The sequence below is a fragment of the Rhinolophus hipposideros genome, assembly GCF_964194185.1.
Source record: "Rhinolophus hipposideros genome assembly, chromosome: 24".
NCBI classification, from domain to species: Eukaryota; Metazoa; Chordata; class Mammalia; order Chiroptera; family Rhinolophidae; genus Rhinolophus; species Rhinolophus hipposideros.
The window spans coordinates 5,439,426-5,460,025 of NC_138070.1; the positions used below are offsets into that span (position 1 = coordinate 5,439,426).

General features: G+C 52.5%; 1 protein-coding gene across 3 annotated transcripts in view; it reads left to right on the top strand.

The window, feature by feature from the left end:
- The window catches only part of KDM2B (lysine demethylase 2B), a 109,007-nt gene that overhangs the window by 23,547 nt on the left and 64,860 nt on the right, over positions 1–20,600 (top strand). For all 3 annotated transcript variants that reach the window (XM_081036727.1, XM_081036728.1, XM_081036729.1), the window contains 4 exons: positions 1,642–1,820; positions 1,987–2,093; positions 12,567–12,660; positions 13,674–13,827. In XM_081036727.1, the coding sequence (XP_080892853.1) occupies positions 1,642–1,820; positions 1,987–2,093; positions 12,567–12,660; positions 13,674–13,827 (534 nt within the window). The remainder of the gene's footprint in view (positions 1–1,641; positions 1,821–1,986; positions 2,094–12,566; positions 12,661–13,673; positions 13,828–20,600) is intronic.

Consider the following 20,600-nt stretch of genomic DNA (forward strand, 5'->3'; position numbering starts at 1 on the left):
TTGCCAGCTATTCAGTCTCCGTCAGCTACCCAGCTTGGCCGTTGTAGCATGGAATCAGCCAGAGAGAGGCATGCGAACCAGTCAGCGTGGCTGTGTGCCAATAAAACTTTATATATGGATCCAGAAGTTTGAGTTTCGTGTAATTTTCACGTCACAAAATACTATTATTTTTATTTTTATTTTTTTTTGGCCCCTCCACCATTAAAAACGTAAAAACCATTCTTAGCTGTGGGCCATACAAAAGCTGGGTTGTAGGCCCATTCATTGCTTAGTTTATTTTTAATTTGGGGGGTAGCTCACCTGCTTCTTGTTCTTTTCTTCTTTTTTTTTTTTCCGGTTTACACACTTTTAAGTCTCCATGGACTGTATATTTGTCACTGAGCTAATGGGGAATTGGGGTCCTACCAGTTGATGAGCTCTCATCCCACTCCTAACAGACAGGAATTACCAGCTTTTATCATAAAGCCCCACGAATTTGGCAGTCTGCTTTGTCTGTCTTTGTTTTCTCCCCTTTCAAAGCCCGTCCACTTAGCTTCGGTTGTTGCTTCCATCTTGGCTGAAGTGCCGGAGCCATGATGATTCCCATTTTACAGATGGGGAATCAGAGTCTCCAAAAGGGTCATGTTTCCATGAGTGTTTGTGGTCAGTGGTGGCCCCAGGGCTAGCACCGAAGGCTCCAGAACTCATTCCTTTCTCTCTGGGAAATAGTGAGAAGCATGGAGTTCACTACTGAGATGAAGGCTGGACTTTCCTGAGGAGGGACGTTCACTCTTTAAAGCTCAGTAATTCATATGAGAGGTCACATGTCACATGCTGTACAGGACAACCAACATTCATTGTTTATTTGTTCCAAAGTATTTACTGAGCTCCTACTCTGTGCCCAGTTCCCCAGATACTTGGGGTAAAAGAGTGAGGGCTCCTGCCCTCACCACGATTACAGAGTACAAGGAAGAAAGACAACAAAGTAGAGAAACGTATTTAGGAGTTGGGACCAGTGTCAGCGAATAACAGAGGGACCCCATTCATTTACGTACCAGCCCCTGTGCTGAGTGAGGACTTCTGTAAGCATCGTCTGGTGTAATGCTCACAATTAAACTGTGAGAAGAGAAGGCAGGGTGAAGCCGTGGATACTCAGAGAAGCCAAGTAACTTTCCTGGCCTCACAGACTACGGAACAGCTAATGATCTGGAGAGAGAAGTCCTATCCTAGTGCTGAGAATAAACACAGAGGCCTTGAGTGCCGTGCATAGGACTCATGTTGGCACTGAGGAGCCCTTGATATTTGAAGCAGAGAGGGGAGTGTCCATGGTCGGGTCTCTGTTTGAGAAAGCTCAGGCGGGCAGCAGTGTGGAGGGTGCGTAGGAGGCACGGTCTGGAGAACCTTAGGAGGCTCTGAGGTCACCGTGGAGAGCAGTCATAGGGAAGTGGACTGGAGTGGAGGCTGTGGTGTTGGAGGAAGCAGGTGGATCGGCGAGATTCAGTGAGGAGAACTGACAGGACGAGGTAATTGAGCTGACACAGCATAGGGGTGAGGTAAATGGGGAACCCCGGAGAAGGAGGAGGTTTTGGTTTATGGGGGCTCCCAAGTAGGACCTGGACCCCCAGCCTGCAGCAGCCAGCAGCGTGTGGATTCTGTCCCCAGGTAGCCGGCGGGTAGTGGACGTGATGGATGTAAACACCCAGAAGGGCACAGAGATGAGCATGTCCCAGTTCGTGCGCTACTACGAGACTCCCGAGGCTCAGCGGGACAAGCTGTACAACGTCATCAGCCTGGAATTCAGCCACACGAAGCTGGAGCACTTGGTCAAGCGTCCGACTGTGGTAGGGCCGGCCAAGGGCCTCCCCCTGACACCTTCTACCTCCCGGCCTTGCCCTGCCTGCCCTGCTGTCTGTGCCCACCTGGGGAAGGAAGGAGGGAGGGAGGTGGTGACCGAGCCCGCTTTAGGGCACCAGAGACAGGACGTGCTGACGGCGGTCTGGCTTTCAGGTAGACCTGGTGGACTGGGTGGACAACATGTGGCCCCAGCACCTGAAGGAGAAGCAGATGGAAGCCACGAACGCCATTGCAGAGATGAAGTACCCAAAAGTGAAGAAGTAAGATGCCTGGCTGGCAGCGGGAGCTGGGAGGGCGTGACTTCCCGTCTTGGGGGCGGGGGCTGGAAGTGAGCCTTGGCTGAGGCCACAGCACCACCGGGACGGGAGGGATGGGGGTCCTTGGTGTGGGCCGGTTGGCATCTTACTTTCTTGGAACGCAGGGGCTCTGTGTTCTGCTCTGGGGCTGCCGTCTCTTTCCAGATGGTCCTGTGGCCTCCCTGCCAGCTCTCCTCAGGGGATATGACCTGAAGAGGAGGAAGAGTAATGGGGACCATCTCTGTATGCGCGTGTGCACACGTGTGTGTCTGCACACTTGTCAAACTTTTGTCTGCTACCTCTGAGTGACAGCGTGTCCTGGGAGGGGGTGTTTTCAGGGAGACTTGCCCACCATCAATGCTGCTTTTGCTGAGGGATGGGTAGGGGCCTCGTGTTCTTTGGCTTCTTGCTGTCAAGACCCAGGGCCTCTGATCCAGAAGAACCTTTCCCAGAGCAAGCCCAGAGACTACTTCCTCACCAGACATTCTCTAAATGCTACCCTCTAAGAGGGAGGTTGGTGCTGGGCTGGGTAGGTGGCCATATTCCAGTCACAGGGGCATCACTACATGTGGCATGACCAGCAAGTCATGAGACCGATTGCTTAACACAGTCAGAGGCATCTCTAAGCCCCTGCATGTTCTAGAATTTGCATGATGGACCCCTGTGAGGAGGAAGTCACCTTGGGGCTCCGACTATCTCAGGCTATCTGTGTTTCCATTTCCAAATTGGGAAGGAGACGCTGGCTGTCTCCGGCAAGACTGTTGCTCTGGGCTTCCTAGAAGAGTTGGCTTTGATGCCCCAAATCCATTAGCATCTCTGCTCAGCCCCACTGCCAGGACTGCCCCCAGGAGCTTAGAGGCTGTGAACTTTTCATTCAATCTGCCCTTCATTCAGTTCATATTGAATACAGACTCTGCCAGATTTTGTAAGGGAGGCCAGCATGCTGGCCCTGGGATTCTCAAGATTTTGCTTTCAAGCTCTCTCTCTCTCTCTTTAATTACTTCTCAGGCATTTTTCCTCCCCTGAAAGCTGAAGCCCCGTACACTCCTTGGATCTGGGCTGCATCAAAGGCAACTGGGCTCAAGGAGCCCCTGGGACAGGGAAGTAAAAAAGATGAACAAGGCTAAAAGCCCCTACTCTCTGGAGAATGCCACGTAACACAAGGCATAGGTGCAGCTGTCACCCCAGGCAGAGGGAGACACTCCAGGAGGGGAACAGGGACAGCAGGAATCCTTTTCAGCTGGTGGCATCCAGAAGTCCTCTGGGAGGGACCATTGAACCTGGGCTTTAAATGGCAGAGGAGATGGGAGGGAAGTGGGCAGGGATGGAGGTAGAGAAATTCCAAGGGCCTTGAAGGAACCAAGAAGATCGAACTTGAGGAAAGAGTGTGGGACTCAGAGATTAATTAGAGGCAGACCACGGCTCTCATTGATTAATTGATTCATTCGTTCGTTTGTTCAGTATACGTACTCAAGAACTGATGGGTGCTGAAGAACTGATGGGTGCTGGGCACTGGGCATATAGTGAGGAGAAAACCAGAAGAGGTCCCTGCCCTCACGAAAATTACTGTCTATCTGGGAGACAGATGTTAATCCAATAACCAGAGAAACAAATAAAACCTTGCAGCTGTGATGAGGCCACAAGGCAGAGACCCCTGGTGCTACGGGAGCATGTACCAGGGGGTCACCTGGTCAGGGAGGGCAGGGCAGGCATCTCCGAGCTGGGGCCTGAAGGGGAAGGAGGGGTTACTTAGCTGAAGAGGCCTGGGAAGAGCTTTCCTGGCTGTGCAGAGAGCCTGGGGTGGTGGGGTGGGGTGGGCAGGAGGACTGCCGGTGAGGCTGGAGAGCAAGGGGGTGGCAGTGCGTGCAGGACGGGTGGGCTAAGCTGAGCAGGGCCTGACAGGCCATAGTGAGGGGTCTGTTTCTCCTAAGAGCAGTCAGAAACCTCTCTGAAATTTGAAGCTGAGAAGAATGTGTTCAGAGTTGCATTCTGCACATTTCCCGGATGCCGAGTGGATTGAAGATAGTAGAGGTAAGAAGAGGATGAGGACCATTAGATTGTCAAGATGAGGGTGAATGGTCAGGGGAGAGGAGAGCAGAGGATGAACTGGACATGTATCTGGGAAGGTAAAATAGATAGCACTGGGTGACAGAGATTTCAGTTAATCTATGCCTCTCTGCCTCCATGAGACATTCAGGGAAGAATTTTGCTTTTTTGAAAGGTTTCTCTAAATACTAAATTCTTTTTTTTTTTTTTTAAAGATTTAATTGTGGAAGGGGAACGGGACTTTATTGGGGAACAGTGTGTACTTTTAGGACTTTTCTTTCCAAGTCAAGTTGTCCTTTCAATCTTAGTTGTGGAGGGTGCCATTCAGCTTCAAGTTGTTGTCCTTTCAGTCTTAGTTGTGGAGGGCGCAGCTCAGCTCCAGGTCCAGTTGCCGTTGCTAGTTGCAGGGAGCACAGCCCACCATCCCTTGCGGGAGTCGAGGAATCGAACTGGCAACCTTGTGGTTGAGAGGATGCACTCCAACCAACTGAGCCATCCAGGAGCTCAGCGGCAGCTCAGCTCAAGATGCTGTGTTCAATCTTAGTTGCAGGGGGCGCTGCCCATCATCCCTTGTGGGACTCAAAGGATTGAACTGGTAACCTTGTGGTTGAGAGCTCACTGGCCCATGTGGGAATCGAACTGGCAGCCTTCGGAGTTAGGGCATGGAGCTCTAACCACCTGAGCCACGGGGCCGGCCCATAAATAGTAAATTCTTAATACATCGAGAATCCTATGTAATTATCCTTAAAAGGTTCACACACAATTTTCTAGGACCACATGTCTTTGACATATTCGTTGGATTGTGTGGCAAATAGGTTTACAAACTCTGTCAGTGGCTGTAGGAACTTGTTATAGGCTTTGAACCTTGTTAGGCAGGAATTGTCACCTAGGAACTAGTTCATTTGTTTGGCTGAAAAGAATGCTGATTTCATTTAATAAGCAAGGTAAAAATCCCATGATGATGAAGTCCTCTTGGACTGTAGAATGGTTCTGTGGAATTTAATTACAATGACACTGTTTCTAAAAGTCACAGAGCTTTCATGCTGGAGCTGCCAGGAGAGTGAAGACAGCTCCTGGGCCACCGGAATTGGGGGTTTGCAGGAGGGAAGACAGAAGTGTTACAAACCATCACTGCCTTCTCCTTGGCTCCAGATTTATGCTGCTGAGTCTTCGTGAGGGGTTAGGAATTTTAATGGGTTTTGGTTGAGATACTTAAGGTATCGACAGTTCTCGAGAGGGTAGTTGCAAGTGTAGGAGACAAAAGATTTGTCAAAATATGTTAGTGTATTAGTTATCTATTGCTGCATTTATTGAATGCCTTTTATGTGCAAGACACTATTTTAATTAGTTGGTGGACTCCCCGTTTTCATGGAGCTTCTAGTCTGGTAGAAGAGACAGACAAGCAAACAAGTGAATAATATACTTTAGGTGATAAGTGTCGTGAAGAAACATAAAGCAGGAGAAAGGGATAGACGATGAATGTCAACTGCACTGTGCATTTCTGTTACTGGTTCCCCTCCATCTCAAGGCTGCAGAAATGGTTTGGCTGGATGGAATTGTCTAGGAAAATTCCTTATAATCATATAAACAGTGATGATGATAAACAGTGATGATTATTTGGGAGTGTCCCTGTATTAGTTGTGTATTTCTACATAACAGATTACTCTAATACTTCACAACTTGAAAAAAGAAAACAGATGTTAAACAACATAAAACAACAGACATTACCTCACAGTTTGTGTAGATCAGGAATCCAGGAGTGGTGTAGTCTCATGGTTCTGGCTCTGACGAGCTCGTGTCAAGACAGGCCCGGGCTGCACTCATCCGAAGGCTGGACTGGAGCTGGAGGGCCCACTTCCAAGATGGCACACTCACTTGGCTGTTGGCAGGAGGCCTCAGTTCCTCATCATGTGGGCCTCTCCACAGGGCTGCTTGAGTATCATTGTGACATGGCAGCTGGTCCCCCCAGAGCGAGTGGTTTGAGAGAGCAAGGAGGAAGCCACAGTGCCTATTACGGCCTAATTTTGGACGTTGCATACTGTTTACTTCTGCCATATTCTATTAATTAAAAGTGAGTCATTGCATCTGGCCCACACTTAAGGGGAGGGGAATTTGGCTCTGCCTCTGGAAGGGAGGCGTATCAAAGAATGTTGGACATGTTTTAAACGCTTCACAATCTCCTAGGTGTATGACCTGGGCATAACTTTTTTATTTCAGATCATTATGTATTATAACTCATTCCAGAAGGAAATTAGCAAGTCTTTTCTCTCCTCATGTGCTCCCGGAGCACACAGGGCTGGCAAAAATGAGGTCGCTAGCCTAATGGAGATATACTGTGGACTGAAAGCGCTCAAAAGCTCAGCAATGTTTGGCTCCCAAATAACTGAGAGTTGACTGCATTTTTCTCCCCGTATACTTTCTGGGGGTGGCAGGAAGAACTGGGCAAATTTTGAGGTGCAGAGCTGAAACAGGATGAAAATGGGCACAGGATGAGCAAGTTTCAGGGGCTGCCTCTGCCACGCCGGTGGTCACAGCAAGTCTTTTCATCTCCTCTTAGAGACTCAGTTTTACCTTCTGCAAAGTGGGGATTGTATCATATCTGTCCACACCATGGGGAAGACAGAGCCTACAGCAGAAGGGGCAAGATACTTGTCCATGTGGCCTGGACACACAGGGCTTCAGTGTCCATTGGAATTCTTACATCCTCTGCTTTTCAATCTCCTCTCCCTCACACTTCTGTAGGGCATGTATCTCTGCAACCCCCATTCACCTTTTCACTCTCATCAGCCGTGTGTGCTGGCATCGTAAATGATCATCCCTGTGTAATGGATCAGACAGGGACACTGACCTAGAGAGGCTGCTCATGTCACACAGGGAGGAAGCTGTGGATTCCTGGCTTTTCCTCACTACCTTTCTACCTTTAAAAGAGGAACAAATAAAGCCAGCCTTTTCTGTGTGGCCATGTATGGACCCCGGCACTGTGTAAGACGCTTAGCGCATCTCTCAGTACTGAAGCAGGTGTGACTATCCTCCTTGTACAGACAAGAAAACTGAAGGTCATAAAGCTTCAATGCAAGGTAATGGGTGTAGCAACTGAGTGTAAGACAGTAGGGGCTGATGTGGCTTGTGGGTAACTGCAGAGGCAGGCTTTCAAAACAATTTAAAAAAAAAAACAGTGCTGGCCAAACCAAGCACATCTAGGACTTGATTTGACACCTGAGGACCACCAGTGAGAGGCCCCTGACTAGTTAAACGAACGGGGCCACTGAGTTCCAGATGGGAAGGATTTAGTCCAGTGTCACACAGCTGATGAGAATCATTATAGGACTGTTGTCGGGCGCTGCAATTACACAGATGAAGGTGACAGAGTTCCTGCTGTTGAGGAGCTGAGGCGTTTGTGACTAAAAAAGGAATGATACTTCTCCCATGTGGACGTCCTGGTCCCGCTGGCAGGGCCTTCTGTCTTAGCTCATTTAACTTCACCTCCGTTGTGTGTGTGGCAAAGCCCTTACTAAAGGATACCTACTCAATGACTGCTCAAATCCAAGAAGGGTGATATAGTTCTGGTAATTATGACTTTTTCTTTTAAATAGACAAAAGCTACTTATGGTGAAAATCCAACCAGTTTCAGAGTTCACAGTCTAACCTCATGGCAGGCCATCCCATAAATACCAGGAAGCAACACTCTGGCCCAGGGTGTTGGACCACCTTGGAATGGCTTCGTTGTTCACTTCCCTAAAATGGGGGTTATGGGGTTTTTGAAGGGTGAAAAGTTAATGTGCATGTAAACAGCTATTATTATGAGCACTTGATAATTGGAAACTTAACATTGGTGGGTAGCCCCAGTGGGTGGCATTTGGTCAAAGAATGGAGAAGCTTGATTTTTGCCCCTGCAGAGGTTATACACAGGTCTCCTGTTCCCTTGTGGTTTTGGGGAAGGGTGTGGGGACAGGATGGGAGGCAAGCAGTGGTCCTGATGAGCATGCCCTGGAGGGTGGGATTTCTGATTTGAGCTGGACCAACTCCTTCAGCCAGAAATCAGTGGTGGAGGTTTGGCTCTAACTGCAGAGTCCGATTTTTGAGAGTGTTGGGGTTTACCAGGTAGACCTGGGGAGAAGGGACTGAGAAATTTCAAGATAGGCTGCTTGGGTAAGCACTACTATTGTAGGGTAGAGACTCTGCTTTCTTGCCTGTAAAATGGGGACAATCCTGCGAATGACCTCAGGACTGTTGTGAAAATTGTGTTAAATATCAAAGTATCATAGTGCCAGGTATGTGTTAACATGTATTTCCCACAATAATTCCCACAATTCTGTGAATTATTGTGAATTCCACAATAATAATGTGATGTAGGGTTTTACAGTTACTAAGAGGGCAGGTAGGGGGAGGGGCAGCAAAAAAGCATCTTAGAATGCAGAGTTGAACTTCAGGTCACCTCCCTGCTGTTAGGACGAGGAAATGGCTCAGAGGGGAAGTTGTCCAAGGTCACATAGTCTGTCTTAGGGCCAGCGCCGCATCCCAGGTCTCTGGGCTGCCATACCCTGGATCTGACATCCGTCCAGCCCGTAACACTGGTCCTTTCTCTAGCTGTTCCAACATGGGCACATTTAAGGAAGGTGGCTTTGCTGGTCTTCACCTCCAGCAGCAGGACGGTGTCCACGTTCCCTGAAAACGGGTGTGGGGAACCTCGAGCCCCTGCCTATAGAACGGGGTTGGGGAGAGCTACCCTCATGCCCCCACTCAGAGGGGCGAGGGGGCGGCGGCGTCCCTTGGCTCTGGCCGGCGCGCTCGCTTCCCTGTCGCCGCGGTGGCCTCCCTCCGCCTCCTTGGCGGCCGCCGCGCCGCGCCGGTGTTCAGTTTCAGAGCGGGGATGAGCGCAGCCTGCGCCCGGCTTCCCGAGGAAGGAAGGAAGCGAGCGGGGGCTCCACGGTGCTTGGCTTGGGGCCTTGCAGCGCTGTGGAGGGGGCTCGGCTCCGGTCGCCAGGGCTGGGCGCGCGTCGAGTCTCCGGCCCCGAAGGGGACACCCGGGAGCCGCGCCGCCGCCGAGGGTAACCGCGGGCGCGCCGGGCGGGGCCGGGCGGGCGTCCCCGAGCTGTGCCCCGCTGACGCCTCCGCTTCCTTGGGGCGCGCCTTTGGGGCGCGCCGGGGCGGGGTGGGGGTGGCCTCCCGCCCGCGGGCTGCACGGTGGTGTCGCGAGCAGCTCTTTGTGTCTCCCGGGGCTGCGAGTAAGTGTCTAGTGTGTGTGCTCGCGTCGGCGCCTCCAGCCCCGTCACCCAGTGCTAGCCTTCCCAGTCCCCGCGCCACACCTTTGCTCGAGGGGACGCCGCCTGGGCTGCCCGGGAGTTTAGTGAAGTTGGAAGGAAAAGGGCGGGGTGGGGCCTCCCTGCTCTCCAGGCCCCAGGCAGCACCCCAAAGTTGGTGCGGCAGGTGCAGCACCCCCTCCACGAAGCTCCTCCCCAGCCAGTCCGGGCCATGGGAGGCGGGAACCCTTTAGAGGCTTAGCTCGGGGCTCCGATTTTCATCCCCCAACTCTCAGAGGGTGCTCTCCGACACAAGCCACTGGACTGTGGGTGGGGGTGTGGAGGGGCGCGGCTTTCCGGCCAGGGGGAGGCCTTGGCGGAAGCCAGGCTGGCTGGCCGGCCGCGGGGAGAGCTTAGCCGCCGTGGCACCGAGCCGGGGTGCCCATGTGACTGCGGTGCGCTTTGGAAGAGGAAGCTGTAGAGGTCAGTGCAAAGGCGTCACGCCGGAGCGAGCGAGAGCAGGAGTGAGGGGGGAGACCCTGAAGGAGCTACGGCCGCAGGAGGGCGGGCTGGGGTGACGGTTGGAGGGTCGCAGGGGCCAGGACAAAGCCACCCTGTCACAGTCACCCAGGTCGCCCTAATGCAGCCTTAATGCATGCAGTTGCCAGGCGGGAGGGGCAGCCCAGGCCTGGCCGCTGGGAAATGAGGGACGGAGGAGGAGGGGCCTCTCCAGGAGGCAGGTCTGGAAGTGGCGCCCCCAAGTTCCCAGAGACCTTACAGGATGCTGGAGGGTGACTGGGAGGGCAGATCAGACACAAGCTCAACTTGGAGAACTTTCCCGGTCCACAGCAGCTGCAGCTCACAGGGATTCCGTTTTCCACACGTGCTGGGAGGTTGGGGCAGGGGCAGGAGGTTGGGCTCAGGTGGGCGTTTGGCCTTGTAGGCCTGGGGCCTCGCCCATGTGGGCACCTGGCTGAGCACACAGCTGCGGACTGAAGGAAGTGCATCTCTTGCTCCACCCCACACACACTTAAATTGTTTCCCTTAGACTGTTCTGCTGAGGCCTGGAGGGGGTGGAAACCAAGGTTAGATTTGAAGAAGAAAGAAAAAATCTGAGAGGAAGAGGAGGTGGTTTTAGGAAAATGAGGACTAATATTTTGAAGTGGTGCTTGGAGAGAAGAGGCCAGTGTGGTGTGTGGGGTGGTGGTGAGGTTAGGATTTCAAACTCCCCCCACACCCCCGGATCACCCGGGCCTTGAGAGTGGGGTCACGCCTGGGGCTGGGGCTGGGCTGGGACGGAGGAGAGAGGGTGTGGAGCCCCAGACGGAGCTGGGACTAACAACCCCAGCGCCAGCACCGCAGCCCGAGCCTGAGCCTGTCTTCGTGACAGGGCTGCGTCCTGTGCTGTCAACTACACCCCTCCGATGGGGTTGCTAGGCAGCGGGGCTCTGATGTGCGGGAAGGCCTTCTGATTTGTCAGCCTCCTGCAGACACATGGTTAAGGCTCCTTCCAGCCTATCCGGAGGAGGGACACGGGGCACGCTGCCTGCATACTGCCGAGCCCGGGGTCCACCTGAATGTGAGGTGCACAAGGCAGCCAGAGGGAGGAGGCACTTGGAGCCCTCCAGCCTTCTAACCAGCTCAGCCCAGCCCCCACGCCCTTCATTATCTCCACTCCCGCTTGCTGCTGGCTCCTCCCTGCCCGTCCCCGCCCCATTCCTCCCCTCTTCCCCAAACCATGGAAAAGCAAAGTGCACCTGGGAAAAGAGGTCAGTGGGGTAAGCGGTGCGCGGGCCTCCGGAGGTGCCAAGGTGCATGAGCATGAGCCCTGGGGAGGCTGCCCCATCCGTGCCTCCGGTGGCTCTTGTGGGAAGGGGTGGGGAGGAGGGTGGGGACGCCAGCACCCCTGTCTGTCAGGCCTGGACTTGGAAGCCTGCGCTGTCCCTGCTCCTCCTTAAGGACTGCCCACCTCTAGGAGAGCAGCATGTGGAGGGAGATGGGAGGAGACTGGTGAGTTCCTGTAAGGAAGCCAGGTTATCTGGCCCCTTGCTAGAGCTCAGAAAGGGGACTGCTGACTGGTTTCCTCCCCTCCCGAATGCACTCCAGAATGCACTCCCCCAGCCTAAGCCTCTGAGGCCCAGACTCTCCCTCCCGCCCTCTCCCCACTTCTGCCTTTCCACCCTCCCACTCCCAGGGGCTTCTCTTAATCCCTTTACTATTTTTTAGCTGCTTTGAGATGTAAGTCACATGCCATTCACCCATTTAAATTGTACAATTTAATGGTTTTTAGTATGTTTACAGAGTTGTGCAACAATCAATTTTGGAACATTTTATCACCCTAAAACGGAACCCCGTACTCTTGAGCAGTCACTCTCCACTTCCTCCCAACCTCCTCCCCCCAGTCCTTGGCCATCACTAATCTAATCTACGCTGTTTCTGTCGATTTGCCTACTCTGGACATTTCATAGATGTGGATTCATACACGGTGTGTTCTTTTGTGGCTGGTACCCCTGTACTTTTAGCTGCTTTGCTTACTTTGCCGTCAGTTGCCATTTAACTTTTCTTGTGCAGTGCTCCAAGAGTGTCCCATCCTTAAGGGCAGGGATCTTTTGCCTAGTTCTGAGCTGGAATGCTGGTTGGCTGTCTAATTGTTGAATGAATGAGGAGATGAATGGGGACCGGTAATTGGCAAGCTATGCAGGTGGTTTACAACTGAATTCTAGGGGACCCAGGCTGCAAAGGGGCCTGGCAGTATGGGAGAGCTGCAGATATAGGAGCTGTGAAGGAGGAGAAAGGAAGCTTCTTTCTTGGATAGGAATGTGAGTTGGCCAAGAGTAGAAACCTTCCTAGAGGAAGGACCCAAGTGGCCTGTGTGTTGCCAGCTCTCTCCTGGGAACCTGAAAACAGAAAAGGCTCCTTCAGCCTTGGGGGGCAGGTGGCCAATGCTTCAGATGGGTCACCTGACAACAGGGGCTTCCCCCTGGGGAACTCCAATTAGATTTGGGTTTAAAAAAAAGCAAAGTAAAGAAAATTCCCCAGTGTCAGCGTTGATAAAAGGGCAGGAGATCAAGCATCTCTGAAGCTCTTTTTTCACCTCCTGTGATTCAGGCATTGAATTGTTTGTTTCCTGCTCCCCTGCTCTGTGCTGCAGGTACTGTCTGATGAGCGTGAAAGGTTGTTTCACTGACTTCCACATCGACTTTGGAGGCACTTCCGTTTGGTACCATGTTTTCCGTGGTGGGAAGGTGAGTTGAGTCTTTTCCATTCTGTACGTCTCTGGCTGTTTCTGCATGGCAGGCTCGATCACCTTCCCTTTCTGCCCCCCTCCTCCAGGCAGCCCCTGGCCTGTGAGTACTCTCAGGGCCACTTGGTCCCTCTGGGGCCATCTCCTAATTCTCTGTCTTCTGGAGGGAAAGATCAAGGTCACCTCTTTTGAATCATATTTGGTCACCCGTTCACATCTGCTCGCCCAGTCTGATGTTCTAAGCACCTTAGGCCAAATTAGAACTCCAGATGTGGCTCCCAAGAAACTCCAGCATTCATTTCCCCCGGCTGTAATTTCAGCTCCAGCACTGAGACCTTTTAACTTAAAACTGGTTTCCAGCATCATGTGCGTCCAAGAACATTTTACATTAGGGACCCAGAGAAAGAAGGTGGAAGGTGCATTCAGGGCACTCCTGCTTCATTTGCTTCTGTGTGCACATCCACATGGGGGCGTAGGCCTCCCCGCAGGGATGTGGGTGCTCCCTGAGAATATATATGTGCCACCCTGCTTGTCTGGCTCTGTGGGTACGCTTCTTTTAACCAAACATGGTGGAGGAAATTCTGGCTGGGAAGTCATCCTACTTGGTTCCACATGTTTTTCCTCCTTCTCCAGAGTGAGCACAAGCCGGGTTTATTTATTGGGCCATTTTATCATACAACTTCGGAAATTGCCCTTCCTCTCTTCCCCCCACCTCACCAGCAAGCCCGTGGCTCAGGAGAAAGACTGTTCCACCTAGTCCAGGAAGTCTTCCCACCCTGGTGTTTCATCTGTGAGAGAGATTCCCTAAAGGCAGGCTAGGGATGTCCCAGAAGGGCGGCACAGCCCTTCCTGCCACCCCAGAGTTCCTTTGAGCCCGGTCCTGATGGGGTTCCTGGGGATGGGTCCTCCCGCTTCCCAGGCAGGTGGAGCTATCTGCTTGGGTTATGGTTGAGCCTGGAAAAAATCAGAGACTCGGTCTGGATCTTCAGCTGATTGCCTCCTTTTTCTCCCAAGATCTTCTGGCTGATTCCCCCAACCCTGCACAATTTGGCACTGTATGAGGAGTGGGTGCTGTCAGGTAAACAGAGCGACATCTTCCTGGGAGACCGTGTGGAACGCTGCCAAAGAATTGAGCTGAAACAGGGCTACACGTTTTTCATCCCTTCCGGTAGGTTCCTGCGAGGGTGCCACTGGGTTTGTTATCAGCTACCGTGCCCGTGTCCCTGTGGCCTCAGCCAACGTTTTAGGCCAAGCAACTGGGTTTCTCTGGGCCTCCTGGCCATTGACAATTCCTGAGAGGAGCAGAGCTCTAGCTGCAGGGAAAAACATTCCTGTTTTCCTCTCATACCTAACCTGTATCACTCTACCTGTGGGCTAGAATTCCCTCCTAGGAGAAAGCCTAGGCCCTCCCTAGTTTGAATGCCTTCTCCAGGACTTTCTGCTTGAAGAGAATGGTCCTGTGGGGAGGGTGAGGTAGGTTTACCCTGAGGACTCTGGGGGGCAGGCCCTGGGGGCAGGGGATTTTACAGAGGTGCCCCAAAGCTTGGATAGAGGGGAATGTGTCATCAGGGAATGACCCAGAGTGACAGCGTCCTTCCAGCAGAACAAGATGAAATGTAATAGGGATCAGTGTCCATTCCCACACTTAGATTCCCCACTCTAAAACAAAAAATTAACTCCACAACTATAGCAGAGGATAGTAATGAAGGAGCACTCGCCCTCGAGACAGACTGGATGGCCCTAGTTTGAATCTGGCTCTGCTCCCTGCAAGCTGTGGCTTCACCTCTCTGTGTCTCAGTGTTCTCATCTCTAAAATGGGAATAAGATTTCCCTCGGTGGTTGTGAGGACTGAGTGAGTGAACACCTACTTGCCTGCAGCTATCTGGAGATGGCCTGAGGGCTTGAGCTGGTTATAGGCTGAGTCACTGGTGGACGTGACAGGTGACCTAGGAGTCAGGGGCTGCAGTCTTAGGCTGCATTAAGGGAAGCATTTTGTTTGAGATGAGGGAGGGGACAGTCCCACTGTACAGAGTGAGGGGGTCAGGCCACATGTAGTGGTCCTCTTGGTTATTGTACTTTGGAGGGTAGGTTGACCTGGAGAAACAAGAGTCTGGATATCACCTCAGGTGAGATGAACTTGGAGGAGGAATTGGGTTCTTTTTCCTCGGGAAGTGAAGGTGTCTGGTAACAGCAGTTAGCCAATTGAAGGAGCATCTCCTGGAAGAAGAGGTATAGCCAAGTGGTATTGGAATGATTTGTTCTGCTAGGTAGTGAGCTCCCCATCACTGGAGATATACAAATAGAGGCTATACATGGTTGTGCAAGGAGCCTGCAGGGAATTTGCCACTGTGTGGAAGCTTGGACCTTAGGATAAGAGTATCCTTTGAGGCTGCTAAGATACATTGGGTGAAGCTGGTCATACTTTGGTTTCTGAGAGTTGGGCAGGAAGCTGGCCTTGGGTCTGGACATCAAGCACTAGGGTATGGTATCAAGTGAAGTGGGGGTGGTTGTGGTAGCAGTTCTCACCTGGGGATGGGATCTGCGTACTGGGCTCTTCCAGAAAGCTGGACAGAAGGTGGAGACTTCCCTATTAGGGAAATGGTGGTGGGGTTTAGTGGGGGTAAATTTTACCATGGCCCCAGGTCCATCCTCGGACCTGTTTGACTCGGGGAGGGGAGGCACCCCTGCTTGGGACAGGAAGGGATTGTAGTTGGTGGGATGTTCATGGTCCAAACCCCGATGATGTGGCATGGACAGTCAGGAAGGAGGTGGTACCCTAATGTGTGTTGGAGGATTGGCTGTGGTGGATTCCAAGAAACTGGAATGTTCTTGGCCTTGGTACTGACTCTCTTTGTGACCTTAGACTGGTCTCTTCCCCTTTCTACAAAGGGGACAGGTGGGGCTGACGCTTGGGATCCCTCCCAACCCTATCGGCTGACTGAAAGCCTCCCACCCTCCCTGGGAGGATGGGCCTTCTCTCAGGGCTTCATGCAGAGCTCATATAGGAGGGTGTTAATTTTGGTGACTTAAGAAAGTCAGAAAATGTTTGGAGAAGCAACCTCTGAGCCACAGCAGGGGTGTGACTGGCGCTTGAAGGCAGGAAGTGGATTTGAACTTCAGCAAGCAGGCAACTTCTGTTTCTGTCCTTGTCCCTACAGGGTCCTGGTCCTTACTGAGACACCAGGACTTTTCCTGGATTATGGGGAAGTTAAAAAAGGGACATTTGGAATTTGTCACCTTCTCAGAGGCCAGGGTACATGTAGTTTCCAGGCACTGATTTCATGGACCAATGAAATAAACAAAAAAAGTTGGAAGCTGATACAGGGTTACTAGTAGTTTTGCGAAAGGTGGTCATTAATTTAAAAAAAACAACAACAACCTGGAATCAACTTTTGCTGATGTTTCATGAAAGGAAGACTATTCTGACACTAAAAATGTCAGAAGTACATAATTTCAAATAAAGGGCAGTACTTTTAATTTGATAGCTTTGAGTTATGAAAATTTACACCTTCTCCATTCATGGGCTCGGCCTCCCTCTCTGGCTGCACCTGCCCAGTTGTACTATGGTTAATAGTAATAATAATCGTTATTCCTGGGCAGCAAATACTTTATGTATATTATTTACCTTCTCTACAAGCATGTAAGAAAAATCATATCCCCTGTGCAGTTTTTTTTTAAATAAAGAAGTTTCCTGTGGCCCAGAGAGGTTAACAAACTAGCCCAAGGTCACACAGTTAATATGTGACAGGGTACGGTGAGAACCCTGGTGTGTCTAGTTTCAAGGCCCACCTGGTTCCCTGTTAGCCTAGGAGTCGGTAGACTTGGGATCTGGTCCCCTTTCTCGGCTGTGTGACTTTGGGAGAGATATTTGCTCATTTAACAAACTTTCTTAAGGGCACACTTGACAGTCTGGAGGTGCTGTGGAGGACATGAGCAAGTCCCTTCGTTCTGAGTGCATGTCTAGCCAGGCAGCATCAGGATGGTAGAGCCCAGCATAGGGACCTGGGAAGGAACCTGGGGTCAGTGACTTCTGCTGGCCTGGAAGTATTTCCCATCTTTCGTAGTAAAAACTACCTAAGACCCAAAATTCAAGGTAGCCCCAGGTGTTTCTTAGATGTGGGCAGGTCTGAGAAACTAACCAGTTGTTACTTAGTAATAGCGTAACAAGACTTGGGCCTCACATGATCCATCTGTAAAATGGGTACAGAGCAGGGAAAAGGTGGCAGTGAAGCAGACTTGAGGCGGAGGGTGGGGGGACTGTGGGAAATGGGGCAACCGCTGCTCAGCTCCAGCCAGGTAGGGCGGGGCAGGAATGGGGCCTGGTGGGCCTATCTTCTCATTTTTCTAGGGAAGGAAGCAATTCAGATGGTCTTGGGAAATTTTCCCATTTTTGTAACACGGGTGGGTCAAATTAAGCACACCCCTCGGCCCTAGTGCAGACCATGGTCTGCCAGTTTGGGCCCCTGGTGCCAGCTTCCAGGTCCCAGAGAGGAGAGGCCATCCTTGCTTCATTGTGGTAGACGCAGTGCCTAGCCCCAGGCCTGGCCCGGCATGGGGAGTGAGTGGGTCAGTGCTTGTGAAGGAAGCAGGTTGTGGGCCTCTGTGTGGCACTGAGTCCTGTGCCCTTGAATTTTATATCTGCGAAGATGAAAAGATAGCCACAAAAATAGACAAACGTGGGGGCGGGGTGGGATTAGGGGCCCTGGATTCCGAATCCTGAAGTCTGGGTTGTGGGCAAGACTCCATGGGCCCTTGCTGTCCTTCTGGGAGTGAGGGGGGCTCAGGTTTTGTGGGTTGCCTGCTTTCCTTCCACGACTGGCTCTGTCCCTGGTTGCTTGGCCTGAATAGCCTCTGTTAATGCCTTCGTGTCGTTGGTGACTCTGGCCTGGGAGCAGGAAGCAGATGCCAGCCTCCCCAGCCCAGTCATCCACCTGGGACACCTGCTCTCTTCTGCTTTCTGGGGTAAGGCAAACGAGATGCCATCTGTCATGCAGGGTGTCATGCAGGGTCTCTGGTCCCGCCCCCCCACATAAGAACGCAGGACATGGTGAGGCCAGAAAGGAATACCCCCGGAGCCATAGATAGGGGAGTCATACCACTATAGTCTCACTGGCGGCTGGGTTGGAGACACAGGAAGCAGGAGCCACACGATCCGCAACCTGCCGTCCACTTGTCTCTGCCAACCAACCCCACTTGCTAGCTGCAATCCGCTGTGCTAACTGCAATCCAATCTTGCTAGCTCAGCCCCCATCTTCTTGCTAGTCCCCATCTTTCTGCTAGTGTAGCCACAGCAGTTATATTAGTGGCCAATGGCTCACTGGTTACAGCTGACGGCCAACTAGCCACAGCTGATGGCCATCTAATCACAGTTGATGGCCATTTACTACCTGAGCCAGCACCTTTCCACATGAGGCCAAGAACCTGGAAACTGCACTCCTGTCTCTGTCCCCACACCGTCTGATGGGGCTTATGAAGAATATTAGTTCCCCTCTCTGGTTCTTCTGGAGGGAAGCGTTTATGTAATGGAACAGACATGGGGAGGGCTGGCAGGGCACGATGTGGCAGTGACTCTAATCCAAGAGGAGCCTCTCTGACCCACCTGTGAGGCCCTGGTTTGGGGAGGAGAGGAGAGCGGGTAGAAGCTTCTAGAACCCCTTGAATGGGAGTATTTATTACTGGGAGTAGATTCCCTGCTGCCCTATTGGCAACAGCACCTGTCTTCTGTTGCCCTCTGTGCTCACACATCAGGGTAACAGATGTAAGTCAGGTGTGTCTATGTTGCCACCCCACAGGAGAGGAGGAGAGTTCAGGGCTGATAAATGCGAGTCACGTGGGCCCCGTTCTTTCCGAAGCCCTGCAGCGGACGAGGCCTGGGTGGCAGGTGCTTAGGTGGAGTGAGTTCTTGCTCACCAAGTTGTCCACAGGGAGGCAGCGGTCTCCCTCTTTTCACTCGGGCATAGGGAGGCCAGGAGGGGGGCAGTGTCTCACCCAGGCCCTGGGACCTGGCCTTTCTGCAGGACGCTAGGCGGGCGTGTGAGGAGCGTGGGAACAGGTCCCAGGAATCCTTGCCCCGTTCAGGCTTCAGCCTGCCGTGTGCACGTGCGTAAACCCGGGGGTCCTAGGTCCAGTCTTAGGAAATGTTGCTTACAAACCGCTGATGGTAACAATCATAACAGAGTAGCTCTGCTTGGTGGACACATAAAAACATAGCTGAGGAAATCAGGCAGCACACAGTGGAGGCGGAGAGGCTGAAGCAGATGTGGAAACGGGCGTTTAAGGGCAGCCATACTCATCTGCACAGGGGGCGTGAAGGGGGTGGGGACGGAGGCCCAGGTGACTGGATAGGGCACACCTACTGACAGAGCAGCTCCCTCTGCCACACCGGAGCCAGCGACAGTGCAGCCAGGTTACATAAAGCCTTCGTTCCTATGCTCTTGGCTGGTGGTCTTGTCCTGGCCTCCCCCCAGGACCGCCAGCTCTGTCCCACCCAGTGCCCAAGCCAGGGGAGGACCGTTGGCCCAGATGTCTGCAGTGGCCTCGCAGCCTCCGCACTCTCTTCCCAGGTGGCAGCTTGGCTGCGGCAGCCGTGGCCACCCATGGCTGTCTGTGATTCCCGGCTGGCATGTGTTCAGCTCACAGGAGGAAAGAGGGTGGGACTGCTCAGGCGGGAAGAGAGGGGATGGTGGCGCCTGGCTCCACGTCTTGGCTTGTCCCTGCCTGTCCCCTTCCCCCTCTGCTCTTCCTGTGTCTTTCACCGCTAGTTTCTCCCCCTCTGCCTGGCCTGTCTTTGCCTCCGTCTCTCGTTTCTCTCTGCGTTTCCCTCTGCCTCCCCTCCGTGTTGGCAGGCCTGCCTCCTGGGACTTGCAGGCCCATGCTAACCTTTGATGTAGTGGCAATATAGCATCGCGGTTAAAAACGGAGGTGCTGTCACTTACCAGCTGTGACTTCATTCAGCAAGGGACTTAGCTTCTCTCAGCCTCCATTTCGGCATCTGTAAATGGGAGTAGATCAGGAGATTTATTACCTGTCCCTCAGCTCTGCGCTGTCTATGCCGGGAACGGGAGCCTCGTGTAGATATACTGAGCACTTGAAATATGGCCACTCTGAGAGTCACTGAAGGAATTAGGTGTCCTGCTTTGTCCCTAAACTTCACAGACCAAGTGGAGGCTGACTCCCTGGGTTCTAATCCTGATAAGTGACTTTACTTTCTCTGCTTCAGTCACCTCATCTGTAAATTGGGGTGAATACAGTATATACTTTTTAGGGATTTTGTGAGAAATAAGATAAGCCCTGTAAAGCCCTTAGACCAATGCCTGGTACAGGGCAGGACTCAATAATCATTTTCATGATTACTGTGCCAGGCTTTGGGCTAGGAGCTCAGGGAGATGAAAAAGCCCCAAGCCGTTAAGAAGCTGCATTCGGCTCTAGAGAGACTTGTCAGCAGCTCACGGCCTGTAGGGCAGAGCTGATGTGGGGGTACAAGTGTCACGTGGCTATGGAGACCACCTGAAAATGCGCCTTGCAGGCTTTGATGGCAGAAGGTGGACTCGGACAGAGGAAAGTGGGGCCATAGCCCTGGTAAGATGTCACTTCTTAGTTGTGGCCCTGAACAATCCTCTGTGACCCTCCCTGAGATTGACAGTCCCTGGGATGTCCAGCAAAAGGCTCTAGGACATTTGAACAGCCAGAGTGAGGGGTTTCCAGCTCCCCAGCCAGCATGGGAGGGGGGACAGGCCTGCCGCAGCCAGCTCTGAAACAACATGAGGAAACCTTTGTCATCAAGGTCCTCAAGAGAAGGGGGCTGGTCAGCTGCCCATCACCCAGCTTGAGCCAGCCAGAGGTACTGCCTGCAGTGGTCCAGCTGCCTGCCGGCCTGAGTCCTCTAGGCCAGCCAGAGCTCCGCTTTCCCTCGGGCAGCCCCGAGCATGCTCCGCCCGGGCC